The following is a 17,764-nucleotide window of genomic DNA, read 5'->3' on the forward strand; positions in this document are numbered from 1 at the left end:
CATTCTAAAATTTCCTCACGCTCGCTCAGGCGATCGCCGCGGTCACCTACAGTTGGTCGGTGAGGCAGCAGGAGGAGGGGTCCTTCGCCTTCCAACTCCCGGCGTCCCGCCCCGCCCCGCGGTATAAAAGGCATCGCCGCAGAGTCGGGCCCTAGCTGCTGCCGCTGCCGCTGCTGCCGGGTTTCGCTCAGTGCGGAGGGACATAGAGTCGCCGGGCGCCGTCTCGCGGTGAGGCCTGAGGGCTTAGGTCTCTTCTCCGAGCTGGGCTGCGCCTTCCCGCGGAGGAGGAGGAGGGGGGCGGGACCTTGGGCTCTGGGCGAGGCCGGGGATCCAGTGAGCTAAAGGCCGCAGCAGCCACTCGGGAGAAGCTGGGCCCGGCCCCGCGCGGAGGAGAAGCGGGAGGAGTGGAGGTGTTAGCAGGGGGTTGCCATGGGCGGCGGCCTGTTCCATGGGGATCCCCCTTTTCCTCCGGGGGGTGGGAGGCGACCTCCGTTAGCCCCGTGGGCTTTGTATCACTTACGGCGTGGGCTTCCCTAGGCGAAGGGCGGGTCGGAGTGGGTGCAGTGCCTGGGGGAGGTACGGACTAACGCAGCCCTTCCCCTGGGGCTGCTGAGGGGGAAGATCCCTCTGAGCCCCTGAACCCAGGCAAACCCTCTCCGCTGTGTTGTTCGTTGCCCTGGGCTCCACGGAGCATGTCTCCTGAGCGTGTGTGTCTGTCAGCTTGCGACTTAAACCGTTAAACAAGTATGGAGTCTGATCCTGGCGACTCTGAGAAGTACAGGGCAAGAGCCTGGAGTTCGTGCTTTAACTGCTTTGCAGGGCACAGAGTAGGCTAAAGATCCTTGTGGATGGTTGAGCTAAGCAGCCAGGGCCAGTAAAACGTGAGAGCATGATGTTGTAATTCAAGTACATCCCTTAAATAATAAAACACTTCACCTGACTCAGTGTTGTCAAATATAGGCTCTGCACTGTTCTGCTTAGTCACCATGCTGTACTGGTGGACTTGTTTTCAACCTTCTACACTGCAAATGCAACTGATCTTTCTCTTCCAGGAGGTAGTCTCTTCTACTAACAATGAAGCACGGTTTTTAAAAATGATGTAATCAGTGAGTTTCTGAGGGCTGTACTAAAACTAATGTGTGAAACTGACCTTAATGTAAATAGTTGGGCATGGACTGAATTTGATAAGGCAGAATCTATGCCTATATCGCATCATGTAGCATATGTAATAATCCTAGACCTCTATAATCTAGGCATGTATGAACATTAGTTTTACACTTAATTTCTTGCATTTGTTGCACCTTGACTATATCTTGCCTGATTAGCTCCCCATAGGTATAATGTCAAGTTGCTTTGCTTAATTTTAAACAATTAATTGTGTGGAGACATTCTGTACTGCTTAATATCATGCAGTTAATTAGGTCATGTTGTTAACTACTCAAGCTATTGTGTCAACGCAGGTGTCATGCCTGTAGACAATATACAAGAAAACTTGATACTGTCACTAATAACAAATGTAAACCTGAAGTTGCTGCTTTCAAAAAACATTCTCACACAGGGAAAAGTGTAAATCTCAAATATGAAAATTTCAATTTAAAGACAGTCTTGTATTTCCAGATCACAATAAGAAATTTCTATATGATAACATAAAGTTAAAATACTTAGTTGTATGAGACTCTCCCTAGATTGAATATTTCAGCATAGTTATAGACTAAAAATAGGGATTTTAAAATAATGCTGACTCAGTCTTCTTATGGAACAAGCAGTATTATGATGTGAATCAAATTACAGAAAATTAAGTGCTGTATTGACTCTAAACAAACTATTGTGGAAGCAGTAACTTAATCTCAAGGAAACTAATACAGAAAGTTCAAATAGTCAAAAATAGACTTCTCGTCTCATTACGGCTTTTTTCAAAAGTAAAAGGGATTGCAGAGTTTGCAGACTGTTTTAGACATGAAGTCATTTCATGTAGCAAGTAAGAAGCAAGACTTGTACTTAAGAAGTCTAAGCTTCTCGTTGTAAGACTGGTCTGCTTAATAGTATAGTATTGAGTGATGTAACTTTAATCAATATTCAGTACTCTTTCTTAAAAGAAAAACCCATAGTTGTAACAAATTGTAGCTACAAATTCAGGATTACAATTAAATGAGAAATGCAGTGCTCATGAGTCTGAGTCCGTCCAAAATTACCCCTACCACTTCAGATGATGTAATATTTTCATGTGGCGTTACAGGATTGACTCTAACAAGCATAAATTGATGAGATTGTGCTTATCCTCTCAGGTGAGGTTCTATATTCAGCTTGTGTGGTGCTTAATAACCTACACTGGCTGGGCTCCATTGGGCTGGGTTTGGTGCAGTAGTCAGGATCAGCAATATTGACATGATAAAGACTGCACTGTAAAGCAGATCATACAAGCTACCTGAAAAGGATGCAGCCATTCATCTGCTTTAATTGCAGTAGATCTTGGGTCTGTGGCGTCTTAGGCCCCTCAAGGAACTATTGTGCACGGATCTTAAGCTTACATCAATTGGATATGTGAGTGAGGAGCTTTTTGTACCTTTTGTCGCTAAAGCTTTTTCAACAGATTTTGAACTGGATTGTCTGCCTATAACTGATGCAGGGCTTAGTTTTTGTTATAATCCACTAAACGAGCTCTAAACCGTGATGTCCTTCTGCAAAACAAAATAACAAATATGAAATAAATTACTGAAAAAGATCTTGAGACATCTAAGTCACTAGAGCTAATGACGTCATACGGACTCTTCTCCAAGTATAGCCTCTTTCAAAGACCTTTCCTGTTAAACTAAATCATTTTCACAGCTAGTATAGACCCAATTATTTTAATATTGATTAATTCTTTAACACTGCAATTGAAGAAAGCAAGCTTGCTTCAAGTAGCTGTTAACTGGAGACATTTACTAATACAGTTTACAGATTAGCTGTAATGAATTAAAGCCAGTTACTATCATTTAAAGTAGCTTGACTTCAGAAGCACTCTTAAAGGACTCGCATAATTTTTTTTTTTTAAAGCAGTGAGGCACTGTTATCTTCTAGACTGACAATCTGCATAGCACAGGCTATAGAACCTCACCCATAACTTCTGCATCAAGTCCATAAGTGTGGTGGCAGGTGCTGAAAACTTGCTCAATACTAGTAATACATCAAATTTGTTTTATCTGAGGAAGACTTGTCCAAGAAACCAGAATTTGAAAAGGGCTTTTGGATCAAACTTCACCTGAGTAGTCACCTGAGACTGGCAGAAGGGGTTTGTGGATTTTGAAGGAGGATACTAATCCTTGTATTTTGACATTGGTATTTGGGATCACTTGGAGTTTTTAGTGTAACTTAAAACCATATTCAAGACCAGGGAGAGATGCTACTGCATCCATACTACTGCCAACATATTCATTCACATTGTGTCATTGCCCTAAAACTTACATGTGAAATGTGTTGGCCTCTTGTTATTAGACACTTTCTAGTTTTAAATCAGTGGTAGACTACTCTTTTTCCACTCTCAGCTCCTTTACAGTAAATGTAGTGAATTAAGATTTATTTATGCAAACAGTAAATTTTGTAAAGATGTCTCTGGTTGTATGGGGACCACTTCGTTTGCCCTTCCATGTACAATGGTGTGTCCCACCATCTTGATGGCATTTGTCTTAAATAAGTGGCAATATGAATGGCAAAGATGGCTTGTATAACTTGGGAACAGCACTTTGTACTACACAAACTTCTGTGTAAACTATTGCATGCAAATAACTGGAGACTTTCTCATGTTGTAGATGCCTTCAATTAAACTGCAGAGTTCAGATGGAGAAATTTTTGAAGTTGATGTTGAAATTGCAAAGCAATCTGTAACTATCAAGACTATGTTGGAAGGTAAGAGTACAGATTTGAGATAAAAGCTTATCACAAAATAATGTCCCAGGAAACATCTCTCAAATCAAGGATTTTAAAAACCCGAGGTGCATTGCTACAACTCTGCTTAAATGATTCTTCGTAGCACTGTCCTAGGCACAAATAGTAGTAAGAGAGAGGATTAGTACAACCACAAATAGCAAAGCAAAAACTTTTTGGAAGTAACACTTAAATGTGGGTTGTTATGGTGTAGTTGTAAGATACAGATGAGTTTTGATGTGCAACCTACTTGGGTATTGACCTAAAGTACAGGTATTGAGTTGTTAGCACATGAACTGATTCTAGGTATGTGATCATGCTCAATAGCTGATCTCTACAAAACATTTATATTATGGGTTGAATTTACTGGATTTGAGTGGCCGCTGCTAAGTTACAACAAACATATCTTCAACATCAAAGCTAAGATGAAGGTTAAAAACGAACTTGTAAATGGTGACAGGTGAATCAGACTGGCCCTATTGTTTGAATCTTTAACTGCTAACAGTTGCTGAATTAGTTTAAAAAAAATAAAAAATACCTAGTACATCTCAAGGTCTCACTTACATTAATCTTCCACTGTTGGCAGTTCACAACAGAGGACAAATTGTCAGTGCAAGTCTTTAGAAAACCATCTTCCAATTAATGTGAGAATATTTATCTCTTGTAAAAGTTGTCAGCATAGTCTCTGGAAAATGACCTCTGTATTTGACATGTCTGTGGTATGAGTGTTTCCCATAAACCTTGTGTACATTAGGCTTTTTTAGCAAAAAATTAACAATGTGGTGGCAGCCCTGGCGTATACAAGGCTTCAAGACTAGAGTTCTTATTGCTGTTGCTTTAGCCAGTTTTGAGCAGGGGTATGGCATGGTGTAAGTGCCAGTGGCCTTGAGCAATGTCTGCCCCACTGTGTCTATCATGAAGCTTTCTTCCACCTGTGACACTAGTGATAATCTCTTCCAAAGTACCTAGTATAGACGTGCCAAAGTCTTTTTCCAGTTTGCTGGCTCACTTTATAGGCCTTTCTTCTGAAGTGCTGGTGCCAGTTACAATACTCACTTGTGTATTTTACTTCTCTTGTCTTTTCTCAAGGTGCTAGAAAAGATGCTTCTTTCCAAATAGTTATTTCCTCAAACATTGTGACTGAATTGGACACTGACAAATCTTATTGGATACAGCAGAATTAAAAATATGATTTATATTTCTTTAGGCAATGAGCTGTTTTATGGTTGAGCTATTTTTGATCAGGGACAGTCTGAAAGCAGGCAAATTTGCATTGTCATCCTCAGGCTGACTGTTGGAAGTCATCTTAAACTGCTAATTGGGACTTTTGTACAACTAATTTGTGGATGTGCCTTCAAAAAGACTCTTATTAAAATAAATACAATGGGGGGAACACAGGCTCAAACCATTTTCTTTGGGCGGTGATTACAGTAGCGTGAATCTGTGAATCAATTTTGATCTAAATTTATGCCCTCAGGAGTGATGTCTATCTAAATACCAATGTTTGGGTTTACAAATAATAGGCTACTTCTTGAACATTGAGGATCAGACTACGTTATTGCAGTGGGAGTGTGGCAATAGCCTAGAAACTGGAGCCTCTCTGACATGTTCTCTGCTGGCAATGTTAGTGGGGAGAAAGGATATAGATCTAAAATATGTAAGATACTGCTTTCTCTTGTGTACCTCCTACACAGGTTAGATTATGATTACGCTTTCTCTTGTTTCAGTTACATTTTTCCATGTTAATCTTTGTTTTATTTAGGCAGTTTGTTTCTTAGATAGCTCTTCTGTTTGGTCCTGGAGGTCAGAAGTCTGTCTTCTCCTCAGCTGCATCACAAAAAGGGAAGACCGTAATACCTGTAAACACCTGGCTGAGGCAATCACTTAGAAGCCCCATTCAGATATTGCCTGAAGCCAGTAGGGGTATAAGGAAAGCTGGCATTCCCATGGAGCGGTAGGAACAGAGAACTAAAAGTTACAAATGTATTGATGCTTAACAGCAGTTCTGTTCTAGGTCTCACTTATTCTTAGACAAAAGCCCTTTTAAATGCTTATGTCCCCTTGAATTTTCTAATCTTGTGGTGTTCAACATTGCTGGAAAGGAGGAGCATAAAAATGCAAGCTACTTACCTTCATTTGCATGCAGCCTAGCTCACGGTTGTAATATGCTAAACTATAAGTAGATACTACAAAGATTAAAAAGCAGACAGACCAGGTGGCTTCATCAACCCCAAATACAGTGGACAGATCTCTCCTTCGTATGTTGGAGCACTGGATGAGACTTCATAAAGTCTCAAAAGACATGAGAATTAAAGCACAGGCAATGTCACAAATCTCTGGAAGCAGTTAAATTATTCAGGATAATGCTTAGCTCTGATCTCCCGCTGACACAGATTGCAAACAAAAACTTCTTGTAGAAGTCCTCCAGATGGTTTGTATGTCTGGCAAACTATGCCTAATCCTTCTTGATAGGTATTCCTGTTCTGTTTGTGCTCTTACTCTTTTTGAGTTTATTATTTTTGGGGTTATGTTAGTGCCTTAACTTCTAGAAATGACTCTTTCGGATCTAGCTGAATAGACTGGATGCACTTAAGTAGAAATAGTTTTAGCAGTGAGGCACGCCTGTTAAAATATTCTAGACACTTAGAGTAAGCAATACAATTTTATGTCCTTCGTTCCCAATTTGTAAACACCACCAAAAGCTGGTTATTGTCATGCTACTTTGCATGACCAATAATGAAAATTTGGAAAGCATGAGCAGGAAGTGATTAAAAAAATCTCTCAGCAGATGGGCAGAGAATGCAATTGTTTGGTAAGACCTTCAAAAGGTATCTTGGCACTTCGTTTAGTGTTCAGAAAATTGTTGAACTCTGGAGTGTTATCAGTGGCTTTTAGTTTACATTGAAAATCAGAAGTGGTGCTTATAAACAAATCTGTTTATGGTACTATATAGTACACTAGATAAACCACGTATTGGGAACTACAGAATTACTTGGCACTGCCTCTTACTGCTCTGGAATCCCTTGTGGCAATAACACATTGTGTTTCTCATATTGCTCCCAGACGTCTGTGCTGCAGATTCATATGCTGACTGTTAATAATTCTCTCTCTAAAGGGGAGCAGGAGGCCTGGAACTGGAGTGTTAAAAAGGGGACAGATAGGGATTTGACACCAAGAAAGCAGGGGACGGTCTTTCCTAGTCAGGAGGTTTTAGAGCGGACATCTGCTGGCTGAAGGCTTTCTTAAAGGAGGGTTTTAAATTCTTCGTTCCGCACTCTGACACTTGATGACAACTAGCTTCTCTCTCCCTGCACCAATATATGCAACCACATTCAACAGTATATTTGAGGTTTCCAATAAAATGATCACTAGTGAAATACACAATACCTGTTGTCCAAGTCTGCTTGCAGCAACAAGATACTACAGTAACATTTCTATTTAAAATCTCCCACTAGTGGTAATTGTGGAGTGCCAATGTAGGTAGGACATGAGTGTGTTTGCCACTTTTTGTAGGCATGCTTGGAGGAGGGAGGTGGTGGTGCAACAGTGGTGTATTCTAACTAAGTTAATTTCTTAATGTATTTGGGTGGCGCAGTTCAGTTATTTATTAAGTGCATAAAAGGTAATTTTATGCATCACTTTACATGGCTGCCTAAGTCTATACAGGGCACTCAAACTAAGATAACATACCAGTTCTGGTATCGTGCTTTGCAATAAAATCTTATGGTGCATCACTTTAATCAGGGCAATTACCTTAAAGTGGTATTTATCCTGGATAGTTCAATTCAGATATGGATTAAAGTCTACATTATGAATAGCAGAGTGCTTTCAATATTCTCTACATGATGCTTTTAGTCTCTTAAATCTGAATTTGATTCAATACAGCATAAATGTGTTAAACATGTCTCAAGTATACGCTGAACTTTTTTAAAAACAATGCTTATTGGTTTTACCAACTTCCCTAAAAGTTTTCTTAACATGATAGTGATTTGCCGTTGCCTCAGAGTGTAAAATAATGTTGTGTATATATACAGTGTTGTAGCCATGTTGGTCCTGGGGTATTAGAGAGACAAGGTGGGTGAAGTAATATCTTTACCCACCTCGTCTCTGGAAACGAATATGGCTTTTAAGCCTCAGTATACAGCTTGTAAGCCAAATACCCAGCATCTCTATAGCTCCTGTATTAACTGCTCCAGCAGAGAGGACAGAACATGATCTGTAATTCAACAGTAGCTCTTTGAGACCTCCATGTAATAGTAGATTCAAAGGTAATTTTTTTGGAGAATTTATGGCAAATTTTGGACCGGAAGGCTGGTAGTGGCTAAAGAGTGTCTTCCTTCTAACTATCCAACGTTGTTAATAGTAGGATTGATCTATTCATCCCTATTTCAGTGTAATCTAACACCTGACGTATTTTGTTTCCTTATTCACAAGATTACATTAAACTATCAGCATAAGTGTAGGATTATGAGCTACTTGGATGTAAGATGAGCATTCTGTTACATAGCATGTAAAAGTGATGCAGCTGTAGTATTATGAAGCCTCATCTAAGAACAGGGTGGATAAAAATCAGACTTTAAAAATTTTTTTTTTTAAATTTAAATCAGTTTTTTTAAATCTATAAAATACTAAATTTATCTTGTTTTAAAAAAATAAGTTACAATTAAATCTCATCACAAACATGCTAAACCTACACTTAGTCTCATAAAAATGAATTAATGGCTCTAGTCTGTTCAGCCTAACTACCAACTCTTGCTTCTTGAAAGTTGCTTCAGTTTCTTTCTCAGCAGACTAAAGTCACATGTGCAAAGAAAGACAAAGGTTAGATAGGATTGTTCTGTGCTTATGTGGTGGTGCAGCTGGGCCAAGCAAGGCAGAGGAGTTAGTTAAGACACTGTCTTAAAGGCACAGAGAATATTTTCATCGTTTGGTGGTATTCACTCAAGGCTGTAAATGTGGCAAAGATGAGAAGATACTTAGAAGAAAAAATAGAAGGCTGCTCCTTAATAACATATAGCTGCAGTGCCCATTAATGCATCTTTTAGTCAAAGACTTAAGTATGCCTTCTCCAGGAATAAAAGAGAATGTTGAAGTCGCAAAATACTTCCGTAACAACCCTTTTTCTTCAGGTTAATTGAAGAGAGAGGAGGATCCAAACTAATTCTCCCTCAAGATGTTCAATGGAATTCTGTGGTTGGTTGATTTGAACAATTTATTAAAAACTGGCCTATTATCATAAAACTTTGGGAAGAAAACTGATAAAGTAGATGGAAGTATCTCATCCAAAGTATCTAACATTGGATTAAAGAATAATGTAGAGGATATGCTCCAAACCAACTTCAGAGAAATTGTTGCTGCATTGCTGATGCTGTCGAAATTTGGAAGGCACTTCAAGAGAAATTGAAGAAAGAAATATCTCACCAGAAAGTTTAAACTGCAGGAATTAAAGAAGGGAATGGATCAAGCACTAACTCCACATTTTCTTGCGAACGTTCTTGACCCCAGACATAAAGGTAGATGCCTAACTTCTGAAGAAGATGCTGCTGCCATGGCATGGGCATCTCAAAATCACTCCTCAGTTATGCCAGTCATAATACATTTCAGCGCCGGAGCGGAACCATTTAAACAGTACATGTTTACTGATATTTGGAACAAAATCACTCCCCTGAATTGGTGGAAATCATTAGCCGGGCACCTTGAAAGAGTTCCTTCAGTTGCTAAGCCAACTCTTCACAGCAGTAGCTTTCTCTGCAGGCACAGAGAGAATATTTTCATCACTTGGTATTATTCACTCAAAGCTAAAAAATCGACCGGGAGTTGAAAAAGCAGGAAAACTCTTATTTCTGTTTCAGTCTATGAATAAAAGTGACAGTGGGAATGGGGAAGATGAGAGCTAGTTGTAGAAGTTTTAAGGACCGCGTACATCTAGTGTTGTGATGTCTTGTCTGTTAGAGTTAATAAAATTTGAAAATTAAAAAAAAGGTTAAGGATAGCCGGCAACTCAGGAGACTGCTGCAATCGCAAATGTGAAACATTTATGCAACGTTTAAGATTAGTTTAATAAAATGTAAGTACTGTTGTGTGTGTGATTTAGTTCTTACCATTTCTAATGTACTGCTCCTACTGCTGCATCTGCAGCTTGACACAGGTAATGAATATTATGTACTATTTCCTAAATTAATAAAAATCAAGTAATCTAAAAAATTACACAAAGTATATCCTCCTAGGTGTTGTAAAATGCTGTATTGAGTTGTAAATTAACATATTTTAGTGATCAGATTTGCACCATTGTTTAAGAAATACGTGAAGTAGTATCAGTGGGAAAACGTGATTTAAATCAATGATTTAAATTGCCTTGATTTAAATCAATCCACCCTGAACCTTAATCTGAATACAAATTGAATGGATTAGCAACGTTCTGTATCAGAACTGTGTGTAGTAGTGGGTTGACTAAACTAGCTGAATTTCAGAAAAATTAGATGCTTTAGCTTGCCATTCACTCACTCTTTTTTTCACTTCTTAGATCTGGGAATGGATGATGAAGGAGATGATGACCCAGTTCCTCTTCCAAATGTTAATGCAGCTATATTAAAAAAGGTAAGATACTACCCAGGTGCTAGTATTAGTAGCTTTGAACTATGTTCAAAACATGAAGTTTTTATGTAGACTGAGCCATCACTTAATGAGAACTGGGAATAATTAGGTTTAAACACTTTGTGTGCCAGTTACAGTTAATATGTTCTAAAAAACGTATAGCAGTCAAAAGCAGGATTTGTTGAACTGCAGTTTCAATTTTTAGATCAGATTTTCATGTAAATCATACAAATCAAATCTTTTCATATTTGTGCTCAACGGATGAGCCAGTAACTGTGGCACTACCTGTTGCCAGACATACTATAGAAGTGCTGTCCATCAAACCCAGCAGCCACACACTCATTTGTGTTCTTCAGTTGTGGACTTCTTATGGTGCCATCTGAGGACTCACTTGAACATACCAAATTGAAATGAAAGATCTGGAGGCTTATGTTCAGCTATTTAAAGGCCAATGCATGAATGGACTGGAATCTCTTCTTACTAGATCAGATGGAAGGAGGAACAAATGTACAGGTCATGTCTTTATCAAGGACCCTGTCTGCATTGTGTTGGAAGAGTTTGAACCAGTTTAAATGTTAGAACTATCCCAATTCATTTAATGATGAGCATTATTTGACCAGTGATGCTAGAGATGTGCATTATATAAAACTTCTTGTCAGAGTGCAAGAGTGGATTGTAAGGACAGGCAACCCCTGCTCCTTGTATAGTGGTCAGGAAACACTACACTAGTCAACATTCAGACTAAATAAAAAGCTTCATATTTATAGACTACTTGTTTTCTCCCTCGTACAAAATTCATAACCAGTTATGCAGAGTAGCACTAATGTCTGACAAGACTGTCTGCTAATCGGTGGTATTCTGTTAGTCGAGGAAGGCAATTTTCTTGTTAAACAGTCTTCAAAACTGTATTCAGAAGATCATAGTTTAACCCTCGTGTGTTAGCATTGACGTTAAGAGCACAGATCTATACTTGATTAAGTTTGCATTAGTGCAATATCTAAAAGTCTGCTCAAATAAATAGCTTCTGGTATCTAGGGAAGTCTCCAGAATCAAAACGTTTGACTTTCCTTTTGAGAGAGTGACTGGGTAATGATTTTTCAAAGGCTTTGAAATTCCAGGGTCTTGTATTTAAGACTGTTGGGTCTGTGCATGTCTTACTACCTGGCACAAATAGCACTGACACCGCCCACTCTGTGTCCAAGATTTTGTAGATTCCCTCCCACCCCCCGCCCTGGTTTTGGAGGATTAACCGTTCCTGTAATCTAAATCTAAACAGAGCTGATGAGAAATACTTAAGTTTTTTATTGATTCTAATGTCTTAATATCAGGTGATCCAGTGGTGCACCCACCACAAGGATGATCCACCTCCCCCTGAGGATGATGAAAACAAAGAAAAGCGAACAGATGACATCCCTGTGTGGGACCAAGAATTCCTGAAAGTAGATCAAGGGACGCTTTTTGAACTTATCCTGGTAGGGTGTCCATATTCTGTTAGATGCTTTATTCAGCGCACAGCTGCATTCTCTAGACCAGGGGTGGGGAACCTTTTCCCTGCCAAGGGCCATTTTGATATTGCTGCCTCCATTCGCGGGCCATGTCGCCGATTTATCTCCCCCCGCCGCCGCCGAAAAAGCGCAAACGGCGGCAGGGTTTCGGCCGCGCGCACTGCCCGACCCCCCCCACGGAACCGCGCCGCCGCCGACTCCACCCCCCACCGCCGAAATGCCGCCGCCGTTTCCGTCTTTTCGGCGGCGTGGTTTTACAGTGTCCGCGGGGTGCCGTGGGCCAGTAACCACCTCCGAGCTCCCGCCGCTGCCGAAAATGGGCAGACGGCGGCAGGGTTTTGGCGGCGCGCACTTCCCGCCCACCCGCCCGTGGGCCGATCAAATTCTTTCGCGGACCGGAGGTTCCCCACCCCTGCTCTAGACTTTTGAACTTTATCTTGGTGGTGTAGATAAGTGATGAAATTGGTCTGATTTTTTTCCCCATTTCAGAGTAAAATCATTCATGAGAATGTGTTGTGGACCCACTTCAAATACTTACCTAATATTAAGCAGCTCAATGTGCACTTGAGGACCTAAATACAAATTTAGGCACCTACTTTTGTGCTCAAGTTCAGTAACCATGCCTTCTACGTACTTGAGTCAAGTTGGTTCCAGACTTGATAATCTTCATTTGAAATAGGAATGTGTCTTAGATTCTGTTCAGCAGCCTGAACCCATTTCTAACCTCAAAATTCAGTCTTAATGCTTTGAGGCCTAGTTCTCTTGGACCCTACTGGTACGTAAATTGGTGTGCGCTTGGTACATCCAGTGTGCTGTATTGCTTGAATAAGTCAACTGGCTGCACACACGACCTCAATGTTCACAGGCTTCTGTAAGCCTTTTCTAATAGGAATGTCTCAGATTTTTAGTTTACTTAAAACTGTTCTGAACCTTTCAACTAGGACAGTCCTGTATCTAAAAACCTGCTGTAACGAACTCCAAAGTAATAAGTTTATCATAAAATGAAGGTAGACTGTATTTGGTTTAAATTGTACATCCATGGAGGCAGAGCATTGACTTGAAGACTTAAAATTTGGCAACTCTCTTTGCAGGCTGCAAACTACTTAGACATCAAAGGTTTGCTTGATGTCACATGCAAGACGGTTGCAAATATGATTAAGGGGAAAACTCCAGAAGAAATACGCAAGACATTCAATATCAAGAATGACTTCACTGAAGAGGAAGAAGCACAGGTACTCCATAGTCTAGGTCTAATTAAATTCTGGATTGCTTATCTGTTGAAGGATTCCCACTAGTGTTTATAGCTGTGTTTAACACACAGACTTTCCAGATAAAACTAGGATTTTTTATTTAAATGTTATAAATGTGTAAAGCAATATTGCTGGAATTGGTGCCCCAACTAACTTGCCTCTTCAAAGTATGTCTACACAGGGATAACGCAGGGCAGCCACAATATATTTTTTTTTTTTTTAAACTGACTCAGGCTTGTGGGGCTCTTGCTCTGGGGCTGAAAAATAACTGAGTAGATGTTTAATTTTGGGCTGGAGCCTGAACTCTGGGACTCTCTACCATCCCAACATCCCAGAGCTGGGGCTCCAGCCTAAGCATCTGCACAGCAATTTTTAGCCCCACAAACCTGAGTCAGCTGACTAGGGCCAACTATGATTGTATTGCAGGTCTCTTATCCCTGTGCATACATATGCTTACATGTTAATGTAGTCTAGCATGTTGACTGTTTCCCAAGTGAATTAATACCACCATGTCAGACTTGCTAAACTTTTTGTTTTTTGACTAAGGCCTGGTCTAAACTTAAAATGTAGCTAGGTCAAGCTACATCATTTGGGTGTGAAAAAAATCCCGCCCATCCCTGCGTAATGTAGCTGTGCTGACCTAGTTCCTAGTGTTTACTACAGCTAGGTTGATTGAGGAATGCTTTCCTACTGCCACTTACGGAGGTTGAGTTAGTACAGTGACTGGAAACTCCCCCTTTGATTGCGGTAGTGTCTGCACTCTGGGGTTACAGCAGCACAGCTATGGCACTGTAGCTATGCTGCTGTAGCCTCCAGAGAGTAGACAAGCCCCAAGTAAATCACTGAAGCTAAGCCAACATTAGGACATTCTGTCCCACTCTGCCCTGACATGGTGCTCCAAGTAATAGAATAGGATTGCCGTAAGTAGTCCTTTGTTGCCCTCTCCAAAGCCTCAGCAATAAAGCCATAGGGGTGTTGGGGCAAACATCTACAAAGATTCAAGTTGCTCAGAATTTCCCTAATAAGGCTTTTCAAAGAGTTAAAATAAAACTGCTTTATGGTCTATCTTAAAATGATTATATTAAACAACCATTTTTAAGCGGAGTACCTTGGAAGTTGCAGACATCTATAGAGCAGATGATAGTACTTGAGTGCAAAGTTAATGCACTTCAGCTGTTCCTCAGTCATATATGTATAGTAAGATGAGTAGTTAATTAGACTGTATGTCCTATTCAAGAATAGCTATTTAAGGAAGTGGTTGGAAGTGAATAAATGTTCTTCAGTAACTTCTCAATCTGCACTGGTAAATAGCTTACAAAAACTAGTTTCTACAGCAGACTTTCAACCACATAAACCAAATCCAGGGTTTTTTCCAATGTCCTGTTCTTTTACAGGAGAGGAGTGTAATCCAGGATGGCACTGTGGATGTTTTTGTCCAACTAGTTTTTAGAAGTTCATAGCATGTGTATTGCACATCTAATTAACACTATTTTGTTTCAGGTACGCAAAGAGAACCAGTGGTGTGAAGAGAAGTGAAATATTGTGCCTGACACTCTAACACTGTAAGGATCGTTCCAAATACTAGTTGCACTGCTCTGTTTATAATTGTTAATATTAGACAAATGCAGCAGCAAATGAAGTTGTATTAGCAGGATATTGTTCCCTTTGCATGTGTAGTGTTTTTTGAGTACGGATTTAAATCCGATGGTTGAGTTTTTACCAGTGTAATCCGATGTCTTTTTACTTTACTTTGCGATGAATAAAACTGAACTAAGCGTCAATTCTGTATGGGAAGTAGCACCTCAGGCTATCATTTTCATAACATTGTAACTGGACATGGACAGTGTAATCTTGAGATGTCAGAATTTAGATAAGCATTTAAACTTTGCCTCTGTAAATAAAAACCACTTGCAAAAGTTTTCTGAAATAGAATTAACAAAGCATATTTTTATTCAAAGAACACTCAGACTGGTTCCCCAAGAAACCCTGTAGAAGTTGTTTTCCTCCAAACCTCTAAGTCTGAAGGATAATGACTCTTGGAGTAAGTTAGTACTTGACACAGTTCTTAGCTGGTCCCAGGCAAATACTTCAACATTACAAAATCTCTTTAGTGGCTACTACTTTCTAACTCTGTTATGGTTTTGCCTGTGAAAGAGCAGCACCACCACAAATGTGGGTTTGGCAAAAACTGGGCAAGCTAGTGCCAGTTACATGACTTGGAACTCTTCAGCCATGTATCTTAAAATCTGCCATTAGCTGGTACAAAACAAAATCTACACTGCTCTAGGCACGGGGAAGTTCTGATCCTTGAACTCTAATAGGAAAAGCTAAATCCCAGTTTGACCAAAAACATTATTGACTCTACCAAAGTTAAACTTATTGATCATACATGTCATTAGTGGCTGGCTTTAGGCAATCCTAAACCTGCTTGGATGTAGCTTTTTTAAAACCATGGCTTCATGTCTGCAAGAAATATTTCACCGGTGTAGCTGTACATGAAATCACAGTTTGTAGACTTTTCATTATTGCATACAAAACACAAAGCTAATGCTGTATCTAGTGTGATTTCTTCTGGACAAAGCCACTTGCAACTACTTAAACAGCAACGGGTTTTCTGACTTTTACAGTTCCCTTATAGGGAGTAGGGGATGATTGTGTAGTAAATCTGAGGAGTGATCTCGGCTTATAATATTGCATTCCATTTTCTGTATAAACCTTAGACTAGAATTATCCTTAATAAATATACTTTCTCTTCACTTTAAAGAACAGTGTTGCACTGAGTGTTTAAAGGATTAATGAGTTTTGTATTAAAAATTCTAGTTAATTTAACCTGAGCAGTTTGACAGCTTTCAGTACACTTAGTGAATAAGTAGTACATAACTTGATAAACATTAAACCTTGAAATTGCTGGTAGACTTCCATGTAGCTGGTGCCTAAACAAAATTAATGTAGAGGTAACTTTAACATTTGATTCTATGTTGACTGACTGGTAGTTTGCACTACAAACAGTTTCTCCAACTATAGGTCCATTGAACTGAGTGACATATAATGGAGGGTTGGGTATAACTCTTAAGAGGTTGCCAGCAGCATGAAAAGTTAGAACCGTTGCCCTAGCATTCAAGCAAGCTTGCTCTTCACCCACCCTTTAATTGGCTTCCTTCAGCCTGCCAAAGGATCGCCAGAGAGGGGTTGCTGAATAATGGGTCCTGCGTTCAGAGTAATGGTAGTATCATTGGAGCATCCTAATGCTACAAAACTGAATGCTCTGGGTGACAAATGGGGCCTCTTATGCAAGCAAAGCAGTTAACATTTCAAGGATTAACACCAAAAAGCCTTTGTAGGAAACAGTACACTTCTTAGGAATGAAAACGAGTCACTGCTAGGGTTAGTGGAGTAACGTGATCCTCTTGAAGAATAATATTGAAGCCAGGTCATGGGTTGTTAGATGTTCAACCCCCTTCTTCCTTAACACAGGTATCAAGATGAAATTGTTTTCAGACTTTCAGTTGTGTTACGTTGAATCCAGCAACACTGGGATAAACTTGCCCATTGTATTCCCTAAGACAGTGGGGTTGGCTACCACTGGATAGAAATATCTGTGAAAAGAGCACCCAGCTGGAGAGAAGGTTAGCATAGGCAAAATTTAGTCCTTGTGCCTCTGAGGTATGTGGGGAGGGAGAAGTAATGTGATAACTGCTGCATGGGGGTCTCTGCAGAGCAGACCTAGTTAAAGGTACTAAGGTCGGAAGCATGCTTAATTGTGTTCTTTCCACGAGCTCTGACTATTAGTAAATGTGGGGTGGAGCTGCCTCATTAAAATAGCTGATTATGCCTCTGGGCTTGAGGAACAACTCTGCATGCTTTAGTCGGGCCCCTAATCTACTGCTCAAATAGCCCTTGCTGTGTATCCTCCTGTGCTCTTGTTTTGAGTGAGCTGGAGAAAAGAACCTTGCCCTCCCTACCACCAGCACAAGTTAAGGTAGAGTTTTTGTATTAGTGATTCCCCTGTCCCCAAACTTTCAGGCTGTTTGGTGATTGGCTCCTGTAATCTAATCTCTCACCTCTTCCAGTTTTAATGAGGTTTAAATCCAACAGCTCATCCTTTACTTTTATATTGGGACTTGGTGAGAAGCAGGGGACTGCTGCCTGCCTCCCCCAGAAGCTAGTAGCTGCTGCCTACCTCCCAGCTGGGAGCTGTGACTGGGCAGGAAGTGGAGGGCTGCTGCCCGCCTTCCCCAGAAGCAGACAGCTGCCACATGCCTCCCATCTGGGAGCTGGGACCGGGTGGGAAGTGGGCTGCTGTTGCCCGACTTCCCCAGAAGCTGGCAGCTGCCGCCTGCCTCCCCTTCACTCTTTTTCCCGGGTACCCCCTGCCTGTGTCTCACATACCCCCAAGGGTACACGTACCACAGGTTGAGAAACTATGCTCTAAAGCATCAGTGGGAGAGGGTATGGGAGTAGATGGACATACAGCTCCCTTCTCATATACAAGGGGAGCTTGCTGTAGCTCAG

The 17,764-nt window shown here is 40.5% G+C and overlaps 1 protein-coding gene across 1 annotated transcript; it reads left to right on the forward strand.

Moving 5' to 3' along the window:
- Positions 1 to 69: 69 nt before the first annotated feature.
- On the forward strand, positions 70 to 15,040 carry SKP1 (S-phase kinase associated protein 1). Its single transcript, XM_067566403.1, has 6 exons — positions 70 to 228; positions 3,789 to 3,885; positions 10,427 to 10,500; positions 11,826 to 11,969; positions 13,094 to 13,234; positions 14,753 to 15,040. The coding sequence occupies exons 2-6, from the start codon at positions 3,789 to 3,791 to the stop codon at positions 14,786 to 14,788; spliced, it is 492 nt and encodes a 163-aa protein (XP_067422504.1). The 5' UTR covers positions 70 to 228; the 3' UTR covers positions 14,789 to 15,040.
- The last annotated feature ends 2,724 nt before the right edge of the window (positions 15,041 to 17,764 follow it).

Source organism: Emydura macquarii, unplaced genomic scaffold (assembly GCF_026122565.2).
Source record: "Emydura macquarii macquarii isolate MOO-44397 ecotype Brisbane River unplaced genomic scaffold, CSIRO-AGI_Emac_v2 contig_2768, whole genome shotgun sequence".
Lineage (NCBI taxonomy): Eukaryota > Metazoa > Chordata > Testudines > Chelidae > Emydura > Emydura macquarii.